General features: G+C 53.2%; 5 protein-coding genes across 5 annotated transcripts; 2 read left to right on the top strand and 3 right to left on the bottom strand.

Moving 5' to 3' along the window:
• The first annotated feature begins 27 nt into the window (after positions 1 to 27).
• COCSUDRAFT_52590 (coatomer delta subunit) lies at positions 28 to 4448 on the top strand. Its single transcript, XM_005650321.1, has 10 exons — positions 28 to 293; positions 400 to 542; positions 729 to 1013; positions 1308 to 1474; positions 1788 to 1911; positions 2238 to 2402; positions 2699 to 2884; positions 3253 to 3411; positions 3696 to 3884; positions 4155 to 4448. Exons 1-10 carry the CDS (start codon positions 251 to 253, stop codon positions 4233 to 4235), a joined length of 1542 nt encoding a protein of 513 aa, XP_005650378.1. The 5' UTR covers positions 28 to 250; the 3' UTR covers positions 4236 to 4448.
• COCSUDRAFT_83612 (hypothetical protein) lies at positions 4442 to 10968 on the bottom strand (the record flags this gene model as incomplete). Its single annotated transcript, XM_005650724.1, has 15 exons — positions 4442 to 4771; positions 5135 to 5392; positions 5831 to 6020; positions 6393 to 6547; positions 6979 to 7194; positions 7509 to 7646; positions 7881 to 8000; positions 8132 to 8230; positions 8758 to 9003; positions 9368 to 9488; positions 9663 to 9805; positions 10017 to 10175; positions 10372 to 10544; positions 10650 to 10737; positions 10876 to 10968. The coding sequence occupies 15 exons, from the start codon at positions 10966 to 10968 to the stop codon at positions 4442 to 4444; spliced, it is 2529 nt and encodes an 842-aa protein (XP_005650781.1).
• Positions 10969 to 11516: 548 nt separating this feature from the next.
• On the top strand, positions 11517 to 12141 carry COCSUDRAFT_60841 (hypothetical protein; the record flags this gene model as incomplete). Its single annotated transcript, XM_005650320.1, has 2 exons — positions 11517 to 11534; positions 11974 to 12141. The coding sequence occupies 2 exons, from the start codon at positions 11517 to 11519 to the stop codon at positions 12139 to 12141; spliced, it is 186 nt and encodes a 61-aa protein (XP_005650377.1).
• Positions 12142 to 13616: 1475 nt separating this feature from the next.
• Positions 13617 to 14216, bottom strand: COCSUDRAFT_12839 (cytochrome b5; the record flags this gene model as incomplete). Its single annotated transcript, XM_005650319.1, has 3 exons — positions 13617 to 13790; positions 13908 to 14002; positions 14120 to 14216. Coding segments are annotated over 3 exons (366 nt in total), but the record flags the coding sequence as incomplete, so codon positions are not given.
• Positions 14217 to 15517: 1301 nt separating this feature from the next.
• COCSUDRAFT_52588 (IMP dehydrogenase) lies at positions 15518 to 19860 on the bottom strand (the record flags this gene model as incomplete). The annotated part of the gene is made up of 11 exons (XM_005650318.1): positions 19748 to 19860; positions 19528 to 19622; positions 19234 to 19341; positions 18963 to 19112; positions 18606 to 18739; positions 18359 to 18464; positions 17815 to 18004; positions 17143 to 17315; positions 16596 to 16782; positions 16082 to 16244; positions 15518 to 15701 (listed from the first exon to the last, which is right to left on the bottom strand). Exons 1-11 carry the CDS (start codon positions 19776 to 19778, stop codon positions 15518 to 15520), a joined length of 1521 nt encoding a protein of 506 aa, XP_005650375.1. The 5' UTR covers positions 19779 to 19860.
• Positions 19861 to 19891: the final 31 nt, after the last annotated feature.

Here is a 19891-nt window from a genome sequence, read left to right as displayed (position 1 = left end):
AGGTGTTGCCCCATAAACCGTGAATAAGTAAAAGGTGTGCCCTGAGTTGTAGGTGATCCTGTGCAGGCGATGAGGGTCTTGACACGACTCAAGATTCGCTGAGAAAAAGGAAAAGATTAGGCCTAGACTCTCGTGCACTGGCTGTCTTCTGACGCTATCCTCGTAAATCAATCATATACACTTTTTAATCTTTATTAAATTCGGCATATCAAGGAGCAGAAGACGCAGGAAGTACAGAGTTGTTCCCAGGATGGTTGTACTTGCGGCTTCAATAGTCACCAAATCGGGGAAAGGTACTGCTCAGAAATATACTGTTGTTGTACAGTCTTAACTTGCTCAGCCAGGGTTGCTTCAAGGCAGATTTGAGTGTGTGATTGAGGGTGATGGCCTTGCTTGCAGCTCTCGTCTCGCGGCAATTTGTGGAGATGAGCCGCATCCGCATTGAAGGGCTATTGGCTGCTTTTCCCAAACTGGTGGGGAGCGGTAAGCAGCATACTTACGTGGAGACAGAGAATGTGCGCTACTTGTATCAACCAGTAGAGGTGAGCATAATCTTTCTTTGTTGCCCCACGTTTCGTACCCCCTCTCTGCATGGAACTTCGCTTCGTGCATTGAATGCATGTGGAATGTGATAACTTTGCACATTCCGTGTGAATCTTCCTAAAGGTCTTCAACTTCTTGTAAATCAACTGTATTGATCCGTTCGACCCTCGCCTGCCCCTCTCCAGGGGATGTACCTTTTGCTGATGAGCAATAAGGCCAGCAACATCTTGGAGGATTTGGAGACGCTGCGCCTGCTCTCCAAGGTACTGCCAGAGTATGTGTTGCCGCCCATGGACGAGGAGAGCATCAGCCAAGTCGCCTTTGAGCTGCTCTTTGCCTTTGACGAGGTCATCTCCCTTGGCTACAAGGAGAACGTGACGGTGGGCCAGGTGAAGCAGAACACTGAAATGGAGAGCCACGAGGAGAAGCTGCACAAGATGATCATTGCATCGAAGGTCAGCGACACAAAGGTGAGCACATCAGCAGCCCTCTCCATCTCCACTACAAAGAACCAACACCCTCACCTTTCCTATATCCGCAGCATTATCAAAAGAGGGACAGAAAGGAGCAAAGCATTTGCCTGTATGGTCCCCTCGGAGGGCAGAGTATCATCCTGTTGGTCATGGACAAGATGCAAAAACGATGACGGTGTAAATAATGGTGGGGACTGCCTATGTGGATCAAAAGCACGCAATCCTTGTACTACTCAGAGCAGCTGCACATACAGCACACAACACACAACAACTGCTGACGTTGTTCTCCAGGATGTGATGAAGCGCAAGGCAATCGAGATCGAGAAGAACAAGATGGAGCGTGCGCGCGACGGCAAGGCCAACGTCTCCACCTATGTTCCCTCCTCAATCTCCAGCATCTCAACCAGCGGCGGCGGCCGCTCCGGTGCCGACCAGGACGCCACACCGACATACTCCAGGTCAGCCTGCACTACCTTCTTCACTTCATGTATCATGAATGGCTCTGTCCTGCTGTGCTGCGGCAACAAGCTGCTCAGATATCTGTGCTTTCCCTTCCTTTGTGCCAATTTATCTTGACAGATTCGCAGCATGAGGTGTTCGGCGCTGAGCGTCTTTTGACGTTGGGATTGTCTGAGCACATGCATGCATTCTGCAGCTGATGAGATGATTCTGATGGTGGCTGTTCCTTTAGCGCTTGATATTGACATGTGTGGGTGGCAGAGAGAGTCTGGCGTGGTTGCATGTCTTGAGAGGGCAGGGGTTTGTGCACAGGCCGGAGAGTGCGAATGTGAACCTGAAAACGGCGGTCGGCCCACGCAAGGGCATGCAGCTGGGCAAAGCCAAAAAGGCCAACGACTTCCTCGACTCCCTGCGCGCCGAGGGCGAGAACATCCAGGTCCCACGTCCCTCCGCCCTCCCTCCTCCCGTCCTTGCAGATCTTTGTCAAGATTTTCAGCGTCATCTCAAGTCTCTGATTGTTGACTGCGGGTCGCAGTCTGATATGGGGACCCCTTAATCGTGCACGTCTTGCTCAGACTGCTTTCTCAAGAGTTTTGGGCTTGGTTTCCTGCAGTACTTGCAGTACCAGGTTGTCTTGATCGGCTCTATCAAAGTATCCAAGACAGCATGCGTTTGCCTGTTGGATCTCTTCTGAACATCTAAGGCTATAAGAAAAGTGCAGAGAGGGAAAGGTGCTGACAAAGTGTTCTGTGGGAGGATCAGTTGGACACCGGTGTGGGATTGTCTACCGGCCCGGCAGCATCAGCGATGACGGCGCCGCCACCTGGCGAGCCGATATCGCTGGCGCTGGAGGAGAAGCTGCTGGTCGTGCTGAACAAGGACGGCGGGGTGGAGAACATGGAGGTCCAGGGCACCATTGCGCTGCAGGCACGGCCCATCGCGCACTTTCTTTCTCTTTGCAGCTCTCTTTTGCAGCATGGTAGCTTGAGAACGGTCAGACGATGCCAAGATGCTGATGGTGGTGGACATGATCTCATGGAGCTTCGAATTGCATGCTCGCATGTCTTTCTAGCCGAGACGTTGGTCCGCCTGCTCTTAGCAGAAGAAGCTGCCAGAGCTTCACGGAGATCTTCACATGCCTAGCAAAATGTGACTCTTCTGTCTTTATGTCTTTATCACAAGGTTTGATGCGTTGGTGAGAGCTGCTTCATTTATGGGGACAGGTGCTGGACGAGACGCACGCGCGGGTGCGGGTGATGATCGAGACGGGGGCAAACGAGGGGTACCAGTTCAAGACGCACCCCAATATCGACAAGACGCTGTACGCGCGCAGCGTGCTAGGCCTCAAGGACGCCGACCGCCCCTTCCCCACCGGCAGCCCCCTCCCCATCCTCAAGTGGCGCATGCAGGTGTGCTGTCATCCCCCTTGTGCAGGTTGCCACAGGGGAGTTTAAAATCTTAAATTTGATCTAGAGTCCCCTGGTTGCCAAGTTTATGAGGATCCGCTAGAAAGAGTGTACAGGAAATTTGGGCACCCAAGACATCTACTCAGCCTTGTTGGCTGGCGAGTCTATATCATATTTCTCTCCCCCCATGCCCTCACTGCAGGGTGCCGCTGCAGCATGAGCCTTGAACAATAAGGTAGCTCTATGGCATAAAAGTGTCCTGACTTTTGTTGACAAGCTGCCCGGAAAGGAGGAGGTAGCGCCAACATCAGATTGCAGCTTGCAGCAGTGCAGAGCGCATGGGAAGAGAGATTGTTGTGGGCGCTGCGCAGACGAAGGAGGAGAGCCTGGTGCCGCTGTCCATCAACTGCTGGCCCTCCATCTCGGGCGCCGAGTCCTTCGTCAACATCGAGTACGAGTCCTTCGCCGAGTTTGACCTGCAGAACGTCGTCGTGGCCATCCCCTGCCACCAGCCCCCGCGCGTCAACCAGGTTCCATCCTCTTATTACTTCTCCACCCTAGCTTGCCTGCTGCCAGGGAATTTATTTATCTTCAGGCGCTCCGTGCCACATGCCGCCATGCTCTGTGCTGGGCTTGACGGTCCTGTGAACTGCCTTGCAGAGGACATAGCAGCACATGGCTGCCTTGTGAACTGCCCTGCAAAGGACAGAGCCGCTGTAGTGCTTTGCGTGGTCCCACAAAATTGCCAGAAATCATCTTGAGCGTTTTAATGTGGATGTCGGCTGTTGAAGCCTGCTCTGGTGCTTTCTGTCAGGTGGACGGGGACTACCATTACGACTCGCGCAAGCAGGTGCTGCTGTGGAGCATCGACCTCATTGACGACACCAACCGCTCCGGCTCCATGGAGTTTGTCATTGGCTCGGCCGCCAGCTCAGACGCCTTCTTCCCCGTCGATGTCAGCTTCTCCGCGCAGCACACCCTCGCCGATGTCAGCATCTCCGCGGTACGGGATTTTCTCCGCGCTCTGTATGCCTCTGTACACTTGATATACGTTGCAGCACGGCTGCTGCCTGGAGATGTTGTTCCTTGTTGCAGCAGTGGCATCTGGTCACAGGGGCCTGCATGCATAGCTCTGCGACTGCATGCACCAATGCAGCACACAGGAACATGGTGTGTATCAGAAGTGCCAAGGCACGTCTTAGTCACAGCAATAATTGGATGATCACCATCCCTTGTAGTTCATAACGAAGAAATTGTGTTGCCATTCGTGCAGGTGTTGGCGGTGGATGATGACCAGCCTGTCAAGTACGCCACAAGGAGCACGCTGCAGACGGATGGCTACCAGGTGGTCTGATGCAGCCCCAGGGCGTGCTGATCTGAGATAGTCTTTTGGCAGTCAATGCATGTGCTGGGTGACTGCGTTTGGCACAAGTTCTGCGTCTTTTTATTCTTGCAAGGCCTATTACATATCGCCTTGTTCTCATGGACCTTCTTCAATCTTCGATGGGACAATAATTGTGACAATGGGTAGTATCCTATCCTAAATTACAATAAATTTTGTCAGGCATACACAACCTGGTCAGGCTCATCAAGGGCCCCGAGCTCGCTCACAATCTCTGCTGCACTTGATGGCTCCTCCTGCAATTCTGCAACAACAGGCACAGTCTCCTTTTCATCGGCCAAGCTGCCTTCCTCTGGCGCCTCAACTTTTGGACGCTTGCCCTTCAGCCGCCGCTCCCTCTTCTTGGCTGCCAGCACCAAGCGCTTCAGCTCAACATGCTCCTTCTGCAGCCGAGTGATGGCGTCCCTGTGCTGATCTGCCTGGGCCTGCTCCATGTTCAGCTCGCCCACCAAACTCTCCAGCTGCTTCTGCTTCTCCCTGAGCTGTGCCTGCACAATACCCATTCACAGCACCCTTTCATAACACATCGATGGATCGAGGATAATCATCTCACATGACAATACATGCAGAAGCACACGTGCTGAAGCATAACAATCGCCCGCAGGAAACTTCTCTCTGAGGTTTAGAGACCAGGGCGATCAACAGATGACCCTTCATGACATGATAAGCTTTCTTTCGTGTGTCACTGCGGCAACTTCACACCAGTAGTGTAACAGTAACAAGGAAGAGATCAGTCAGACTTGGAGAGATTCATCAAAGGCTTTGATTATGTCAAAATCTTGAATATTATGGAGGGAGTGATGTTTGTGAACTGCCTTGTTACAAAGAAAAAGGTCCAGAGGGCGGGGCACCTGGAGAGCGGAGATGTGGAGGGCGGCCTCGGGCCCCGGCTGGCGCGCCAGGATGGCCTTGAGTTCCAGGTAGACATTCTCCTGCTCCTGGATGCGCGCGTCCTTCTCCACGCACGCCTCCGTCGCCGCTATCAGCCGCTTCTGCAGCGCCTGGCACTTCATCAGCATCTCGTACGCCGCCGGCGTGCTGCCCTCCAGCTTGCGCCACCTGCGATGATACATTGCCACACCACCGTTGACTACTGATCCCTCATCCACCTGCCACCTTGCACGCCACCATGCACACAACTCCTTCATTATGGGCTGCATCTTGGCTGTTGTTACTGCCATCTTTCACTGCATTCACGAGATGGAACGGGCATGCTGGACATGTTCGCGGTCGTCCAAAATGGAGCCATGACAGCCCTCGCATAGTGTAAGGTGCAAAAAACCTTGCTCTATGTAGAACTACCTCAGCCAAGAAGAAGGGCGATCCTGGGCTCCCCTGGCCCCACTTAACTTTTCAATTGAGTCCCTGCAACCTTTGCCGGCAGACCATCACCCCCAGCATTTTTGCAGCATCCCACAGAAGTGCTTCAGCACAGTGCAGGGCTCGCGTCCATGCATCTTGAAGGGTCTAAACACTTGTTAACTTTGCCCTCATTGTGCAGCATTCCAATGTTTTTCCAGGAGATCAGCAGCGTCTTGCCTGTGCACGTTGAGGGGGTTTTCCAGCTCCTGGCCGAGCGCCTGCACCTTGGCGCGCTCCTGCAGCACCTGCCGGCCCAGCACGTGCACCTCGCGTTTGAGCGCCTCCGCTCCCGCCACGCCCGCGCGCAGCACACTCGCCTCCCGCACCAAGTCCGCCAGCCGCAGCCGCAGCGTCCGCAGCTCCGCCAGCCGCTCCCTGACCAATATCAGGGACCAGATGCTTTCTTCACAGCCGCGAGCCCACTTATCTTGACTTTGGTACGATCCTAATATTTGGATGGATGCTCATGACACGTTGGGATCTGCCAGCAACACATCCAGAGCAATGACGCAAAGAGAGATTTGCATGAGACCTCCTTGTTGCTTTTTGCTTGAGCGCCCTGCATGCGCCGGGCATTGTAAGACCTTAGTGTCCTGCTGGCATGCATTGGCACTGGCACGCCCCAGAAAATGCCCTATTGACGCTCGACAGGGACGCTCGATAGACGCGTGCACACTCCATCCATCGCTGACTTGCAGCAGCACGAGCGCGACGTGCCCGTTCTTTGTATAGGGGACAGGTGCGCACCGGTAGGCGGCGTTCCCTTGGGAGATGGTGGACTGCTGCAGGCGGATCTTTTCGTATAGCAGTGCCAGCTCATCGTTGCGGCGTACCAGCTGCGACCCCAGCACGTCCCTGTCGCGCACAACCGCCTCCATCTCCTTCCTCTGCCGCGCCCGCTCCTGCGCACGGGACCACGCAACTATTCTTAACTCACCCCTGCACTTCTTGCCTGCCGGACCACTTACAACTCATCCAACGCATTTGTGCAATGCAAGCAGGCCTTTTGGCAGCTCAGGGTGGTGCACGGCAGGGCAAAGACAGACAGCAATCAGGTGGCGCAAGAGTGTACTCAAGAAACTCCTTTGACAGCTTTCCAGGCATGCACATCCTTTTGCGCTGACTCGTGGTCGGCTGGCGGGGGCCGGTATAAATGTCAAGCACCGTTCCCACATTTGACTGGGTCTAGCTTGGCTCTGGCAAGTTGAACGAATGGTAGCTTTTCACTGCAGCTTGTCTTTAGTTACACCTTGCCTCCGCCTGGCAGGAAAGGCATGTACAGAAAATAATAAACACCTGTCAGATAGCCTCGAATTGTCCCTTCGGCGCGCACCTTTTCGGCCTGTGCCACGACGGCGGTGAGCTGCGCGACTTCGGCGGAGGCGTCGCGGATGGCAGCATCCACCTCCCTCTCCCTGGTTTCCAGCTGCGTAACGCGCGCCTGCAGCTTCTCGCACTCCTGCTCCGCGCGCGCATGCACGAAACGATCCTTTGAAATCGCCGCCTCCAGCCGAGCGTTCTCCTCCTTCACCTGCTCCATCTGGTGCGCCTGCTCGCGGACAGAACACCACAACACTCTGCGCTCAGCCGTCTGCTTTTGTAAATTATCGTCACTTTCTGCAGGCATCACTGTGTCCTGAACTGCGACGCCAACAATCTCACAAATCCGTGCCAACTTGGTCGGTAAATACAGTCTGTTTCGGGCGCAGATGTGTGGACATTGTTGGGACATTGACAGTTGCACTCCAGAACATTCAGTGACGGCGGCAGATAACATTGCATCATTGCACTTGGGCTTGAATCCTGGTCAACTTCATTGCACAATGAGTGCTAGGAAAAGAGACGAACGCGGAGGCTGCGCACCAGTATGCGTGAGCGATTCCTGAGCTCAACTACTTCGTCCTGGGCCGCTATGAGGTTGCGGGAGCATAGGTTGCGGTCTGCGCGCACGGTCTCGTACGCCGCCTGCTGCTGCTTCATGCGCGCATCCGCCTCTGCCAACTGCAAATCACACCCTCTGCCATTACAGTACATCGACAAGCATTGACCCTCGCATGCATGCTGGATTGTCCATGAGGCACTGCAAGGGCTCTGATCTCTTGCAGACTGAAGCAGCTCGCCGAGTGGGAGGGAGTATCTCAGATCGAGTGCACACCCCAAATGGATCATCGCTGACCGAGATGCGCTGATCTGGTATCAAATTTTGCTGATCCGTGACAGGGAGAGACCGCGCACCTTCTTCTGCATGTCAGTGAGAGTGGAGTCCTGCAGCTGGATCTTCTCCTGAAGGTCTGCCACCTTGGCTGCTGCCTCTTGCGCCCGTGAAGTGGCCGCCTCAATATCAAGCTCCAATGCCTGACAGCAGAAAACAGCATGCAACCGTTGCACGAGTGCCGCATAACACTTGCATCCCAAGAATATCACTTCCCATCGCATTGGATCTGTCATCCAATTTTAGCGGGTGCATGGTCAGATCTGGAACACACCTGTATGGCTTTGTCATGCTTGAGAGAGTTTGCCTTGTAGCCAGCAATCTCCGCCTCGAGGATCTTCTTCTCATTCTCATACGCTCTCAGCATGTCCGCCTGCCAATATGTCGGCAACCAGTAAAAGAATTGCCCCTCTTGCAGCCGTGCATTGTTGTCAACATGCAACAAAGAGAAATGGATATCGCCGCTGAGATCAACCTGTTGGTGCTTGGAGCCCTCTGCTTTGGTGGACTGCTTGTTGAGTGCATCCTTTTCTCTGGCCAGTTGCTCCACCCTCTTGCGCTCAGCCTCCGCCTTGCTCTTCAAGCTGTCCACCTCCCTCTCTGCTGCCCTCACCTCCGCCCTGCCAGCACATCGCTTTTGTCAGCTTACATCATCCCTGTCACCCTGATGGCTGTGCACTTCCTCGATGAAGCTTCATTCAAGCCCCCTATGTAAGATTCTATAGCTTATTTCACAGCATGATTCCTCTATATAGTGAGGCATGTGCAGAAGGGGCAAGCCCGAAGCCTTGCTCACATGAAATCATGCATGCATGGCGATGCATGAACAAGAAATGTAGAACTCATATGTCACTGAGTGGAAACAAAGGCTTGCCTCAGCTGCTCATTGATTTTCTCCACCTCCGCCTTCAGTTTCTCGATGGCTTTGATGCGCGCAAGGGCTGCCTCCTTCACTTTCACCACCTTGGCAGTCTCGGACTGCAACGCCCTCACAGCTTCCTCCTTCTGCTTGAGCTCCGCGGCCTTCACCTTGTTGCTCTCGACCAGCCGAGTGTTGGCAGCCATCTGCTCCTGCAGCTCGCGCATGAGCCGCTGGTTCCGCTCCATCAGAGAGTTGTTCTCTCGCGTCGCGCGCTCATCCGCTGCCTGCACTCGCATGCATGTCGGTTTGACGGAATTTCGAATGAAAATGTGTTGGTGTCCGCCTACCTGGCTCACAACTGTTTTTCTTCAACTTATTGCTACTGCACGTTTGTCCTGTCCGAGGCGAGGTGCGCTTGCAGACAAGCTGCATGTAAAGGCTGCCACATATCCTACCCCTAAGCAATACCCAACCGATTGTGGGCAAGGTGCTCAGTGTTCATACCGCCCCCCCTTGCCAGCAGGGAGAAACAATGACACGCCTAAAGAAGAGATTTTAAGCACTCCAAGGTTGGCTTGGACGGGCCAGGGGATTTGAGTGGATGTAGCGTCGTGCCTGCTGTTCCTTGATGGTCTGCTCCAGGCGAACGATCCTTTGCTCTGCAGTCCGCAGCTCGCTCTGCTGCAGCTTGATGTCCGCTGTGCGCGCCTCAATCTGCGCCCTCAGCTCGGCAATGTCTTTCTCCAATTGCTCCCTCCTCCGGGCCTCTCTGTTCACAGAGCCCCAGTCAGCATGGGACTGGTCCATGTGTTGTGTAACGACTGAGCTGCCAATGCTTAATGTGTCAGCTGCTTTTCTTGCAGGTCGGTGTCCTGATCGTTTTGAGTGACTTTGTTCGCGATAGCAGCCATGCAATCTGAGGAACAATGCTGGAAAGGCAGACCTGTCAAGCTCCATGTCCTTCGACGCGATCTGCTGTCGGAGGGCGTCGCATCCGCTGTCCAGCTTCAGCGTGGCTTCATGTACCTCCTTTGCCTTCTCCTGGGCATCCATCAGCTCCTTCCTGGCAGCTGCCAGAGCCCCTGCCTGCACAGTGCACATGCAACTTGACCTCTGAAACAAGCACAAACAGATCATCATCACGGACAGCTTATATATGCAGCAAGGCTGTGCTGCTCCTACTTAGTGACAATGCTTCTTTGGTGCAATGACTGTGCTTATTGGTTGGTGCACATTGCCAGGAAGGCAATTAATCAGACTGTAGTCATGGTGTAGGCAGGAAATTTGAGCAGGGCACCTGCTCATCGCGCTCCTTCACAAGCTCATCGTTCTGGCGCTGCATGTCGCTGTGCATGTTGTCATCCAGAGCGCTCAGCCCGGCACCCGCCTCAACCAGCCGAGTCAGATTGGCAATTTCCCGCTGGAAGGCTGCCCCTGCGTCCTTCAACCGCGCCTCCTACCGAACATGTCACAAGGAATCAATCGACTCAGGCTGCGCTGTTGATAAAACCAAGTATTGCGTACAAATTTGGCCAGGAATATCTGCATGTCAGAGATGCCGTCAAATACTCTGCTCAGGCATGGACTTGCATGGGCTCCCTGACAGGACTTAATACAGTTTAAGATAAGATGTGATTTAGTGCAGGGAGCACCTTTTCCTGACCGGCGTCGACCAGCTTCCAGGCTTTCTCCAGTTCTTTTCTGAGGCTGAACACCGCGCCCCCATCCTCAGAGCTGAGCTTGAGAGCTGCAGCCATTTTGGCTGTGCTCTGAACAAGTTCCTCCTCCAGCTCCCGACATTTTCTGTCAAGCCGCTTCTCATTGTCTGCAAGACATCCACCAATGAAGTGAAACAGAAGTGTCTGATTTGTCTGGGGCCATCGTCAGAGCAATCATTACCCTAGGCTTTGATTTGAGCCTGTCAGCTCACCGTGCGATTTCCGAACAGCCTTCAGCAGGCTGTCGTACTCGACGCTGAATTGCTCGAGGATTTTGTCGCCTTTAAGCGTCTCAAGCACCTGCAAAGAAAGATGCAAACAAAGATGTCTTGACAGGAGCATACACGACGATAGACTTCAGGATTTTCGCTATTTTTGTAATAAAGCGGCTCAGTTTTATGACATTGAGTGACTTCTGAAGTATCCGTGAAAACACACCTCCTGAAATTTTCGCTCTGCAGCATCATAGTTCTGTGCCTCCCAGGTGATCGAGTCGAAGGAAACATCTTTCTCTTTCGTGTATTCTTCCATCGTGAAATTTGCATTGATCGAGACTCTCTTGTCGTGCAAATGATAAGGAGAGTGGCCTTTCCAAGATTACATTCCAAAAATAACAGGAACCCTACCACAAAAAGGGTGACGGTAGAAATAAACTCAAAAGTCGAGGGAGTCATCCAACCCTGAGTTCCGTGACGTGCTTTCCGGCAATCGCGCGCCTCTCCCAAGATGAGTTCGGGCTGTGAAGGCCTCGTGCTTTGAATTTAGCAGTTGACCTGGTCTGATTGATCGGAGGCGAAGAATGTGAAAATGAATCAATGGCCCAGGTCTGCTATCTACCGACTGCATCTTGACCTGTAGAATTTCTCGGCAGCAGCCCATCGGCTGTCGCTGCCTTGCTTATGCAGGCATCAGATTGTCATGATGGCAAGGAGGAGTTGATTTGCTTGAGGCTGAAGCAGGTGCGTCATTGCACTGTACGCCTCTTCATCGCATCTTACGTATTGCTGGAGCGCTCGTACCCCGCAATAAGTTGATGAGAGGATGGAATGCTCTCCAGAAATCACAATGATGATCCATCAATGGAGGTGACAGACGATGTGTGCACCTGCAATCGCCAAGACGAAAGCCATCCATGCACTCGACAAGGCATGTGATCAACTTGTCATTCCTGCTTCTCAATAAGATGGGAGCCAAGCGGAATAGTCACACGCACCAGGCTCAGAACGGCACGCAAATTGCTGCAGAAAATGAGGGGCAGCATCAGAAAAGTGCTGAAGTGTCCCAGACACAGAGGCTGAAACAGAGGAAGTATATACCCACAACACCAAAGGCGAGAAGCCCCCAACGATTGGGATCGGGCTTTTCTGCGCCATGCAGTACAGAGCAGACATGCGTAAGAGGCACCCAGTTGCGTGATCAGTAATTGATAGCAATCTCTGGTGAATGACAAGCCTGTAGACGCTAAGGCATCAGGTTCTAGGCATGACAGCAGCTGTACGTTAACGGGCACTAATGTTGAAGGTGTCTTGCATGCAGGTGGCGTGGAAGACTCAGGGGGTGCTGCGCATGGGCAGGGAGTCGGCCAGCTTCATCAGCAGCTTCGCGGGGAGGCACACCTACAACACGACATGTGCCCGGCAGCTTCTGCATAGCTACGGAGACCTCAAAATCAAGGTCCACGTGACAACGTCATGTGGGGCCTAGGCTTCCTCTGTTATGGGCGCCAGCAATTTTGCTGATTGCACTCTAGATCACAGATTTATGCTTTTGCATCAGATTTCTTCAAAGGCTATTTCTTTCAATCCCTGCTTGCTGCCAAAGTTAAGCAAGCACAGCGCAGGCTTCAACTGTGCACATAAGCACATGCACCATTTTGGTGCCAGATCCTCACTGACGCCAGCAGTCTTTATTGCACAATAGTTTTCATTACCTCTGTTGCCCTAGCCCACCTGGACAGACTGTTTTCGGGAGGTTGCTGCTAGCCCTGCATGCTAAGATGATGAGCTTTCAATTGGGCGAGGGACATATGCATGCAGCCATCAGCAAGGGGTTGGGATCACGTTCTGCTATAGCCAGCTTGGGGTTTTACGCGAAATGGTGGTCCAGGGGTGCAAAAATGGCTAGTTTTATGGGACATTCAGTCCTCTTTCCAGCTAGACGGGGTCGCAGAATGCAGCTTTTCATGAGCCAATTTGCCTTCTCGAGGCCTGCTCAGAATTTGTCCCTTTTCTATCTGGGAGCGTTCCGACTGTGTCGAGGGACACAGGCACGAGAATGCACACAACCCGAATCTGTTATTGGGCCATTGTTACCGGGTTGCCTGAGAACCTTGTCTCAGGTGGAGCGAGGTACAACAGGGGGTTTGCGCTGGCTTCCTTATTCAGCTGCTACAGTCGGGGGTCATGTGCAGGGGTGACTCAGTAGCACGCACAGAGGCTGTAGAAAAGTGATTTAAATGGATCATACCTTTCCTTCACGTTCAATATATTGTGACCTCCATGGGACATCATTATAATGACCGCTAGAATGGACAAAATCAGTCACATATAGAGACATAATTGTTGAAGCGCTGCAGGGATGACTCAGTGGTACTGTAGGAGGACCATGTAGATGATGGGGTGAAGCAATTTGTGGCAGGGTTTTCTTTGTTCTTTTCTCTTGTTCAAAAGGGTTGCTCAATTTCATAGTCTGAAACATTGGACACGCGCAGCTGCTAGCTTGACTAGCTAGTTTGCTGAGTGCACGTGCGGCGTTTGCCATTGACAGTATATACACACAGAAAATACTGAGAGAAGCATTCTCTCTTAGAACCGGCATGCAGCAAATGCAGATGGCCTTCATGTAAATCCGTGCTTGAAGTTGCCAGTATCGCTGTGATGTGATTTGATCATGATGTCATGCAATATCGATATCTGCAATGGCAGATGTGGGCCACTGATGATCATGTAGCTGTTGAGTTCATGGCTGAGGTTGCGGGAAAACGCTATGGAAAATGGCCATTCAACAATGCCTCCTTGGAGTATTGTTTTATAGTTTTTATATAATATATATTTATAATTATATTGTTTTAATTAAGATGTAAAATGTGTGTGGCGCCGCCCCGCTGTGTTACAGGAAGATAACCACGCGAGCGAGCAATTAAATGAATATCTTCCGCCTGGGACAATATTAAGCAGAAATTAGTTGGCTGCCGCAGGCGCCAATTGACCAATGAGGCACTTCTCGAGCAGCATGTCTGAATTCACCCAGGCGTGATATTTGTTGAACAGCGCAGTGCAGTCCATCCCCGCTCCTTTCATGATCCAATCCGCCCCACCTGGGTGGAAGTTTATATAGGGAGTGATGTTGTACACCTGCATGAGTACCACATTCGAATTAACCTTTGGCCAGCAGATATTTCGAATCAGAGAATGAGAAAGCTCATGAACAAGAACTGTGGTCACAGCAACAAGTCCTCTACTTCCTCTCACCTTCCCTCGCAGAACTGTCCATGCATCACTCTTTGTTCGATGCGCCTTCACCTCTTCCATTGTTATATCTCTTCGCAGCGGCTGCCCTTGTCGGCCTGCACCCCACACCATTCAACCTGTGAATGTTGGCATGTGTGGCAAGGGTTGCATCAGATGTGTTCAAGCAGGGCACCGGTCAAAAATATCGTAATGGCAGGGACCAGATCGCTGACCTGCCAGGTCCTGTGAGCCTCGGCTCAATCTCAACCAGTCCATCTGGCTATACCCTTTCTCCAAAGGGATTTTGCCGGGCCGGCCGGCCGGCTTGGGCGCGATCTGCGCGAAAATGAAGCAGCTTGATAGCACTGTAACACTTCCTTCTGGAGTGACGCATGTAAACTGTGGAGGACATTACTGTGATGCAATAACAAGCAATCATCAGGACTAAAACAGAGTGAAACAGCTCTCAACACCTGCACTGGTGCTGGTACGCTGAATGTGAAGGACCCGGAATTGCCGCTAGCTCCGTCTGCACCGCGGCTGCTCGCATCAACAACAGTGGCATTGGCCACAAGCGGACTCTGCAGGCATATGGTATTCTTTCTTCAGATCTTCTAGCACACATTCCACCAAGGCGTCTCGCAAACAAAGCATATCAAAACAGCGAGATACACACTCCAAGATTTGATGAAGCAGGATGATGCGAATGCACATGCGCCATTGCTGCCAACGGTGGTTTGTCTGCCTGATCCTACAGAAGAAAAGCAGAAGCTCAGCCAGGAGCAAACCTGTGCTGGCAATGGACGCCTAGATTGTGGAATTGCAAATGTTGGTTCATTGGATACTGTAGCTGGTTGTTGCTCATAAGGGGCGGCCGCAGATTCGCGAGAAACCTCCATCTGCTCAAAGTGAGGTTCCTTGATCCTACGAGCGTGCGAACTAGAACTGCAACGATGCCACAGAAATTTGCTGATGGATCCTAATTGACGGTTTGCAAGATGTGCTCGTAATTTGAGATTGTCAATCCCCGTGTGAAAGGTCTCTCAGTGATGAAAGACCGTGATGTCAGCGTTGACTTTGACTGCGTGGCATCTGCAGCTTCCACCAGCTGCTGCTGCAGTGGCAAATCCGCTTTTTGAGGAAGCCAAAGCATTAGGCAATTGGTGGGTGTGTAACAACTAGAGTGGTCCGCACATAAGCGCTTGCTTGAAGAATTCCTAATCGCCACTCTTCATCTATCTGTGATTTTGCTGTTGTTTAGAGCTCCCCACTGGGCCCCTGTTTTTGCAGCTCGATTTGCATGTGGGCAGGCCATTAAAATGATGGCCCCAAATTCTCAGGCGCTCCTCTGGATTGGGCGGACTGAAGACTTTCTTACTGGTAATGCAAAGCTGGCTTTACACAGCTTGATGGTCACGTAGCGCGATTTGCATGAACGTTTTCGATCTCAGCACTCCAGTATTGATCCAGAGCAATCAGACAAGCAAGCTCAATCTCCAGACAATGTTGCTCAATATCGCCAGTAATCGAACACACAGATGGCACACACGTCAAAAACTGTGACCACACGGCATCCAGGCAGAATGCGGCGGCCGTCGAGCGTCGGCGGCGCGACAAATGCCGCCGGCAATCTACCAGCGCACTTTGTTGAAGGAGTGCATGTCGTGGATGCCACCCTCGGCCTGCGCAGCGGTGGAGCGCGCCTCGACGCGCATGACCCCGCCGGCCAGCGCAGCGTGCGCAGCCGGTATACTTCGCGAGCCCAAGTCCTGGAACCCCTGCCGCACCGCCTGCATCAGGAAGGGCACCGTCTTCCTGCAGGCACACAACCTCCCCTCAGTCCTGGTCCACAATCTCCTCTCAACAGGACAGCATGACCACATGGGTTGGCTCTGCAATCTACTTCATGATTATGCTCCGGAAGTACTTGATGGCACGACAGGGGAGGTGTGGTCTTCAAATTGCATGTGGACGCTAAAGGAGAAAGGCAGGCACGGGCAGCAGGATTTACAGGTCATCTGTGAACCACATGGTTATCCCAAATGGCAATGCAGTAATCACCACGATCGCAGGTCCTTCCTGCCAACAACCGTGATGACCAGATCACTGCCATCTGGAGTATCCAACACCAGGGGTCAAAGACTCTAAACTTTTAGTTCAGAGTCTCTTCCAGGGGTGCGAGCGGGGCTGCGCGCCTGATGGAGCCCTTGTCGCGGACGGTGCCGGAGACGCCCTGCGCGATCTTGAGGTTCTGGGTGTCGCTGTGGTAGCGCGCCTCGCTGCCCTTGGCCATCGCCTCCAGGCTGCCCATGCCCCGGTACTGCTTCACGCGTACACCATCCACCACAAAATACTCGCCTGCAACCCCAAAAAGAGCCCCAGAATGCGTCAGAACCCACTCATCCGGCACGGTGCAATTTTTCATCTGTCGTCCTTCAGCTCACACAGCAACAAGATGCTCCTTGATGCATCCATGGATGTCTCAGTGGCACTGCCTCAGACGCCGCAACCTCAGACGCCACAATGAGGATCCACAGAGGCCTCATGAACCACCTTGGCAGCGCAGGAAGCTTCGTGCAGCAGCACAGGGGCTGAGGCGCATGCACCCATGCCAGAAGCTTCATCAAAATATTGGGCAGGGCATGAGAAAGCATATAGGGGCGGCTAATAAAGAGTGTGAGCATTATGCACGGATGGAACAGCGCGCACCGGGGGCCTCGGAGGTGCCGGCGAAGAGGGAGCCACACATGACGGTGGAGGCCCCGAGCGCGAGCGCCTTCACAATGTGACCCGAGTTCTGCACGCCCCCATCGGCTATTGTGGGCACTCCCAAGCTGGCCGCCAGCCGTGACACCTGCCACACTGCTGCCGCCTGGCCCCGACCCACTGCGCACACCTGTGCGCACATGCACCACTGACCAGTCAGCAGCCATGACTGCAATTCCGGGATGTGCCTGCTGCGGACTGACAGTCTTGCACTTGGTAAAGCCAGGGTGTGACACAGCAAATAAAGGCCCTGTATGGCCCACTCCATTTCCAGAGTTGGGCAACGTCCAGGCACTTCCATGTGCATAGCCGTCACCCAGCATGCCAAGCATGGAGGGGAGCATTCGTATGAACCAAAATGCCCTTTATTGCCTATTGGCATACATGGCGGCCAAGTGGGCCCATCTTGCCAACAGGATGCTGCCCCACAGCAAGCTCACGAACAACAGACGAAGGCACGAGTTGCGCTGAGGCACGCCCTTTTACGCACCTCTTGGGTGGTGCAGATGGACCCGGAGCCCATGCCGATACGCAGAGCGTCAGCGCCGCCCTGGATCAGCCGCCGCGCCTGGCCGCTGGTCACCACGTTGCCGCAGACCACCTGCAGATCCGGGTGTGCGCGCTTCAGGTATGCCAGCATGTCCAGCTGGTACGTCGAGTCGCCTGCATGGTCACAACCCATCGCCCCTGTCAGTCCCTCTCCACATTTGATTGTCCCATTCTGCCTTCGTGAGGCCAACCACAAAAGCTGGAGCGACACCCATGGGTCCATGCACAGAAACCTATTGCAGGAATCGGCTACCGTAGAAATGCACAGTGCACTCCTGAAATCATACATCAGCCATAGTAGCCACCTTGCCCCCAGGGTTGACACTTCACTTGCTTCTTGCTAAGCACTACCAGCACGCCTGGTCAGGCTTCTAGCTTAGGCTTTGGCCCACAATCTGCTTGACTGTTCCAGCAGCACGCACAACGGCAGCCATTGCTCTTCAAGATTGACAAGCAACTTTCTTGAACTTCTTCCTCAAAGTACAATGCTTCCTCGCGTCAGAACACGTGCACAGCTCCACCACGATTGGCAAGCACCCATCTCCACCTCTATCACCCAGAAACAGAATTTCAGTTCTTGGTGAAAGGAAAAGAAGGAATTTCTTCTGCGCACCCTGGCTGGAGTCCAAGATGACGGCGTCGACGGCGGTGGCGGCCACAAGGGCGTCGACGCGGCGGCGGTCGTCGTCGCGCGTTCCCACGGCCGCGCCCACCAGCAGGCGCCCGTCCGGCCCCGTGCTGGCCGCCCCCCGCCGCGGCATCCGCGCCTCCTCCAGGCACACCGCCCTTGACGCCAGCCGCACCTGCGCTCCCGCACATGTGTAATTGGGAGGTGAACGCAACTTGAATCTTACTGATTACTACTCGCATTAAGATTGCTGATACTCAGCGCTGGAAGATAGCTTGAGGTGCAGATACGTCTGGGGTATTGTCAGGGGCCAGCGATCTCAGCATAGCAAACTGACTTAGTTCACATAATGGAGAAAACAACCAACAATCATACGCTGTCCAAGATGTTGAGTGTCCTAAGATCAGGCCAAGAGGCGCCTATAGCAGCGTCCAAAAGGGTGCCTGACACGGCCTCAACAAACGCACATTTCAGGGAGCAGCCTGGAGGGATAAGAGGAAGGGAAGGAATTTGGAACGGAAAGGCTCACCAGGTTGCCATTGGAATCCACCACCGGCAGACTCTTCCGCTTGCTGCTCTTCAGCGCCTCCATCGCCTTCTCTGCGCTCACATCATCTGACAGGGTCTCCACATCCCTGCAGGTTTACATGCACACGATTGAGCAACGCTCATTCTTTACTGACACTGTCTATTTGAAGGCTGCCTGTTGCAGGTTTAGTCAAAGTCCGTCTTTCAGAGGCCAGATCCTCGCTCTGAGTTGTGCTGTGAGCACCCACCGTGTCATAAGCTCTCCCAGCTGCGTCAGTCTGTCGTTCACAAAGTCTGTGTCCCTGGCTGTCACAATGCCCACAAGCCTGCTGCCCACACGCCCATCTTCTGTGATGCAAACGCTCGACACCCCTCTGGATGCCTGCACAAGCCCATTAGTTTCAGCATCTGATACTCTCACCTAGGTACTGTACCACAACTGTAGTAAAATCCCAATTCTGGACCTCATCAGCTGGATATTGCAAACAGCTCAAGTACATCAGCAGCTAGTGAGCCAGTCAGGTGCCACGGATGCACTGATCCCCAACATTGCAGGATCGCCAAAACTGCAGGTCGTCATTTGGTTGCTGAGGACAGCGCCTCACCTTGAGCGCCTCAAAGTCGGCGATGGTGTTGCTTGACTGCAGAACTGTCGGCGTCATGACAAAGCCCGGCACATGCCGCTTCACCTTCTGCGCCTGCGCCACCTGCTCCTCCAACTTCATGTTGTAGTGCAGAAACCCCAGCCCGCCCATCTGCACCCATGATTTGCATCAGCTTTGCATCAAAACATCATCAACACACAACTGCACAGGAGGAGCTGCACGATGCTGACATGCACAGTAGAAATCAACAGAGCGGCTGGGGAGTACGCACCATGGCCATTGTGATCGCCATCTCCGCTTCTGTGACGGTGTCCATTGGGGAGCTCACGATTGGGGTTGACAGGCGCAGTTTCTTTGTGAGGTTTGTTGTGAGGTCCACCTGCATGCGCAAGGAGCTCAAGAGCCAAGCCTGGAAAATCTCATTATATCTTGAGAAACAAACGTGACGGCGCATGGGCAAGCTCTGCATGGTCACGGAAACTCTGTGTGTGCATCTTTCACTTGTGGTTGAAGTGCTGTTCTAGGTTGGCTTCTGGGCTCGAAAAGAAGTACAAGCATGGCCGACCTCGTGAGCTCCAAAGTCGATGTGACCAGGCAGAAAGATGACATCGTCATATGTGTAGGTTGAGCCCTGCCCGAAAAGTTGTGCAGCGCTGTATCCTGCAAAGCACCCAAGTTGCAACTCTGGCGCATCACAAGGAGTTGCATGTTTTATAGACAACTAGCAAGTTCGAGCGATGTGCAAATTATGTTTTTCGTCGTGGGTGAATTTGCTCCATGCATACCGTCGGCTATGCTGTCGTCAAAAGATGCCATCCTTCTGCAAATTCAGATATGATTTTTTGTTGTGCTGGTTGGATGCAAGAACCTTTTGACTAATTAAAGTTTTCAACGTGCTCTTGATCGATTTTTAGATTAAGAAGATTAAG

The sequence above is a fragment of the Coccomyxa subellipsoidea genome, assembly GCF_000258705.1.
Source record: "Coccomyxa subellipsoidea C-169, whole genome shotgun sequence".
In the NCBI taxonomy this organism is placed as follows: Eukaryota; Viridiplantae; Chlorophyta; class Trebouxiophyceae; family Coccomyxaceae; genus Coccomyxa; species Coccomyxa subellipsoidea.
Note: the sequence above shows the minus strand (reverse complement) of the source record. Positions and strands in the feature narration are given on the sequence as shown.

Coding starts and splice junctions, on each gene's coding strand:
- COCSUDRAFT_52590 (XM_005650321.1), top strand. CDS start 251: ATGGTTGTACTTGCGGCTTCAATAGTCACCAAATCGGGGAAAG. Junction 1,475..1,787: donor GCCACACCGACATACTCCAG/GTCAGCCTGCAC, acceptor GTTTGTGCACAG/GCCGGAGAGTGCGAATGTGA. Junction 1,912..2,237: donor CCGAGGGCGAGAACATCCAG/GTCCCACGTCCC, acceptor TGGGAGGATCAG/TTGGACACCGGTGTGGGATT.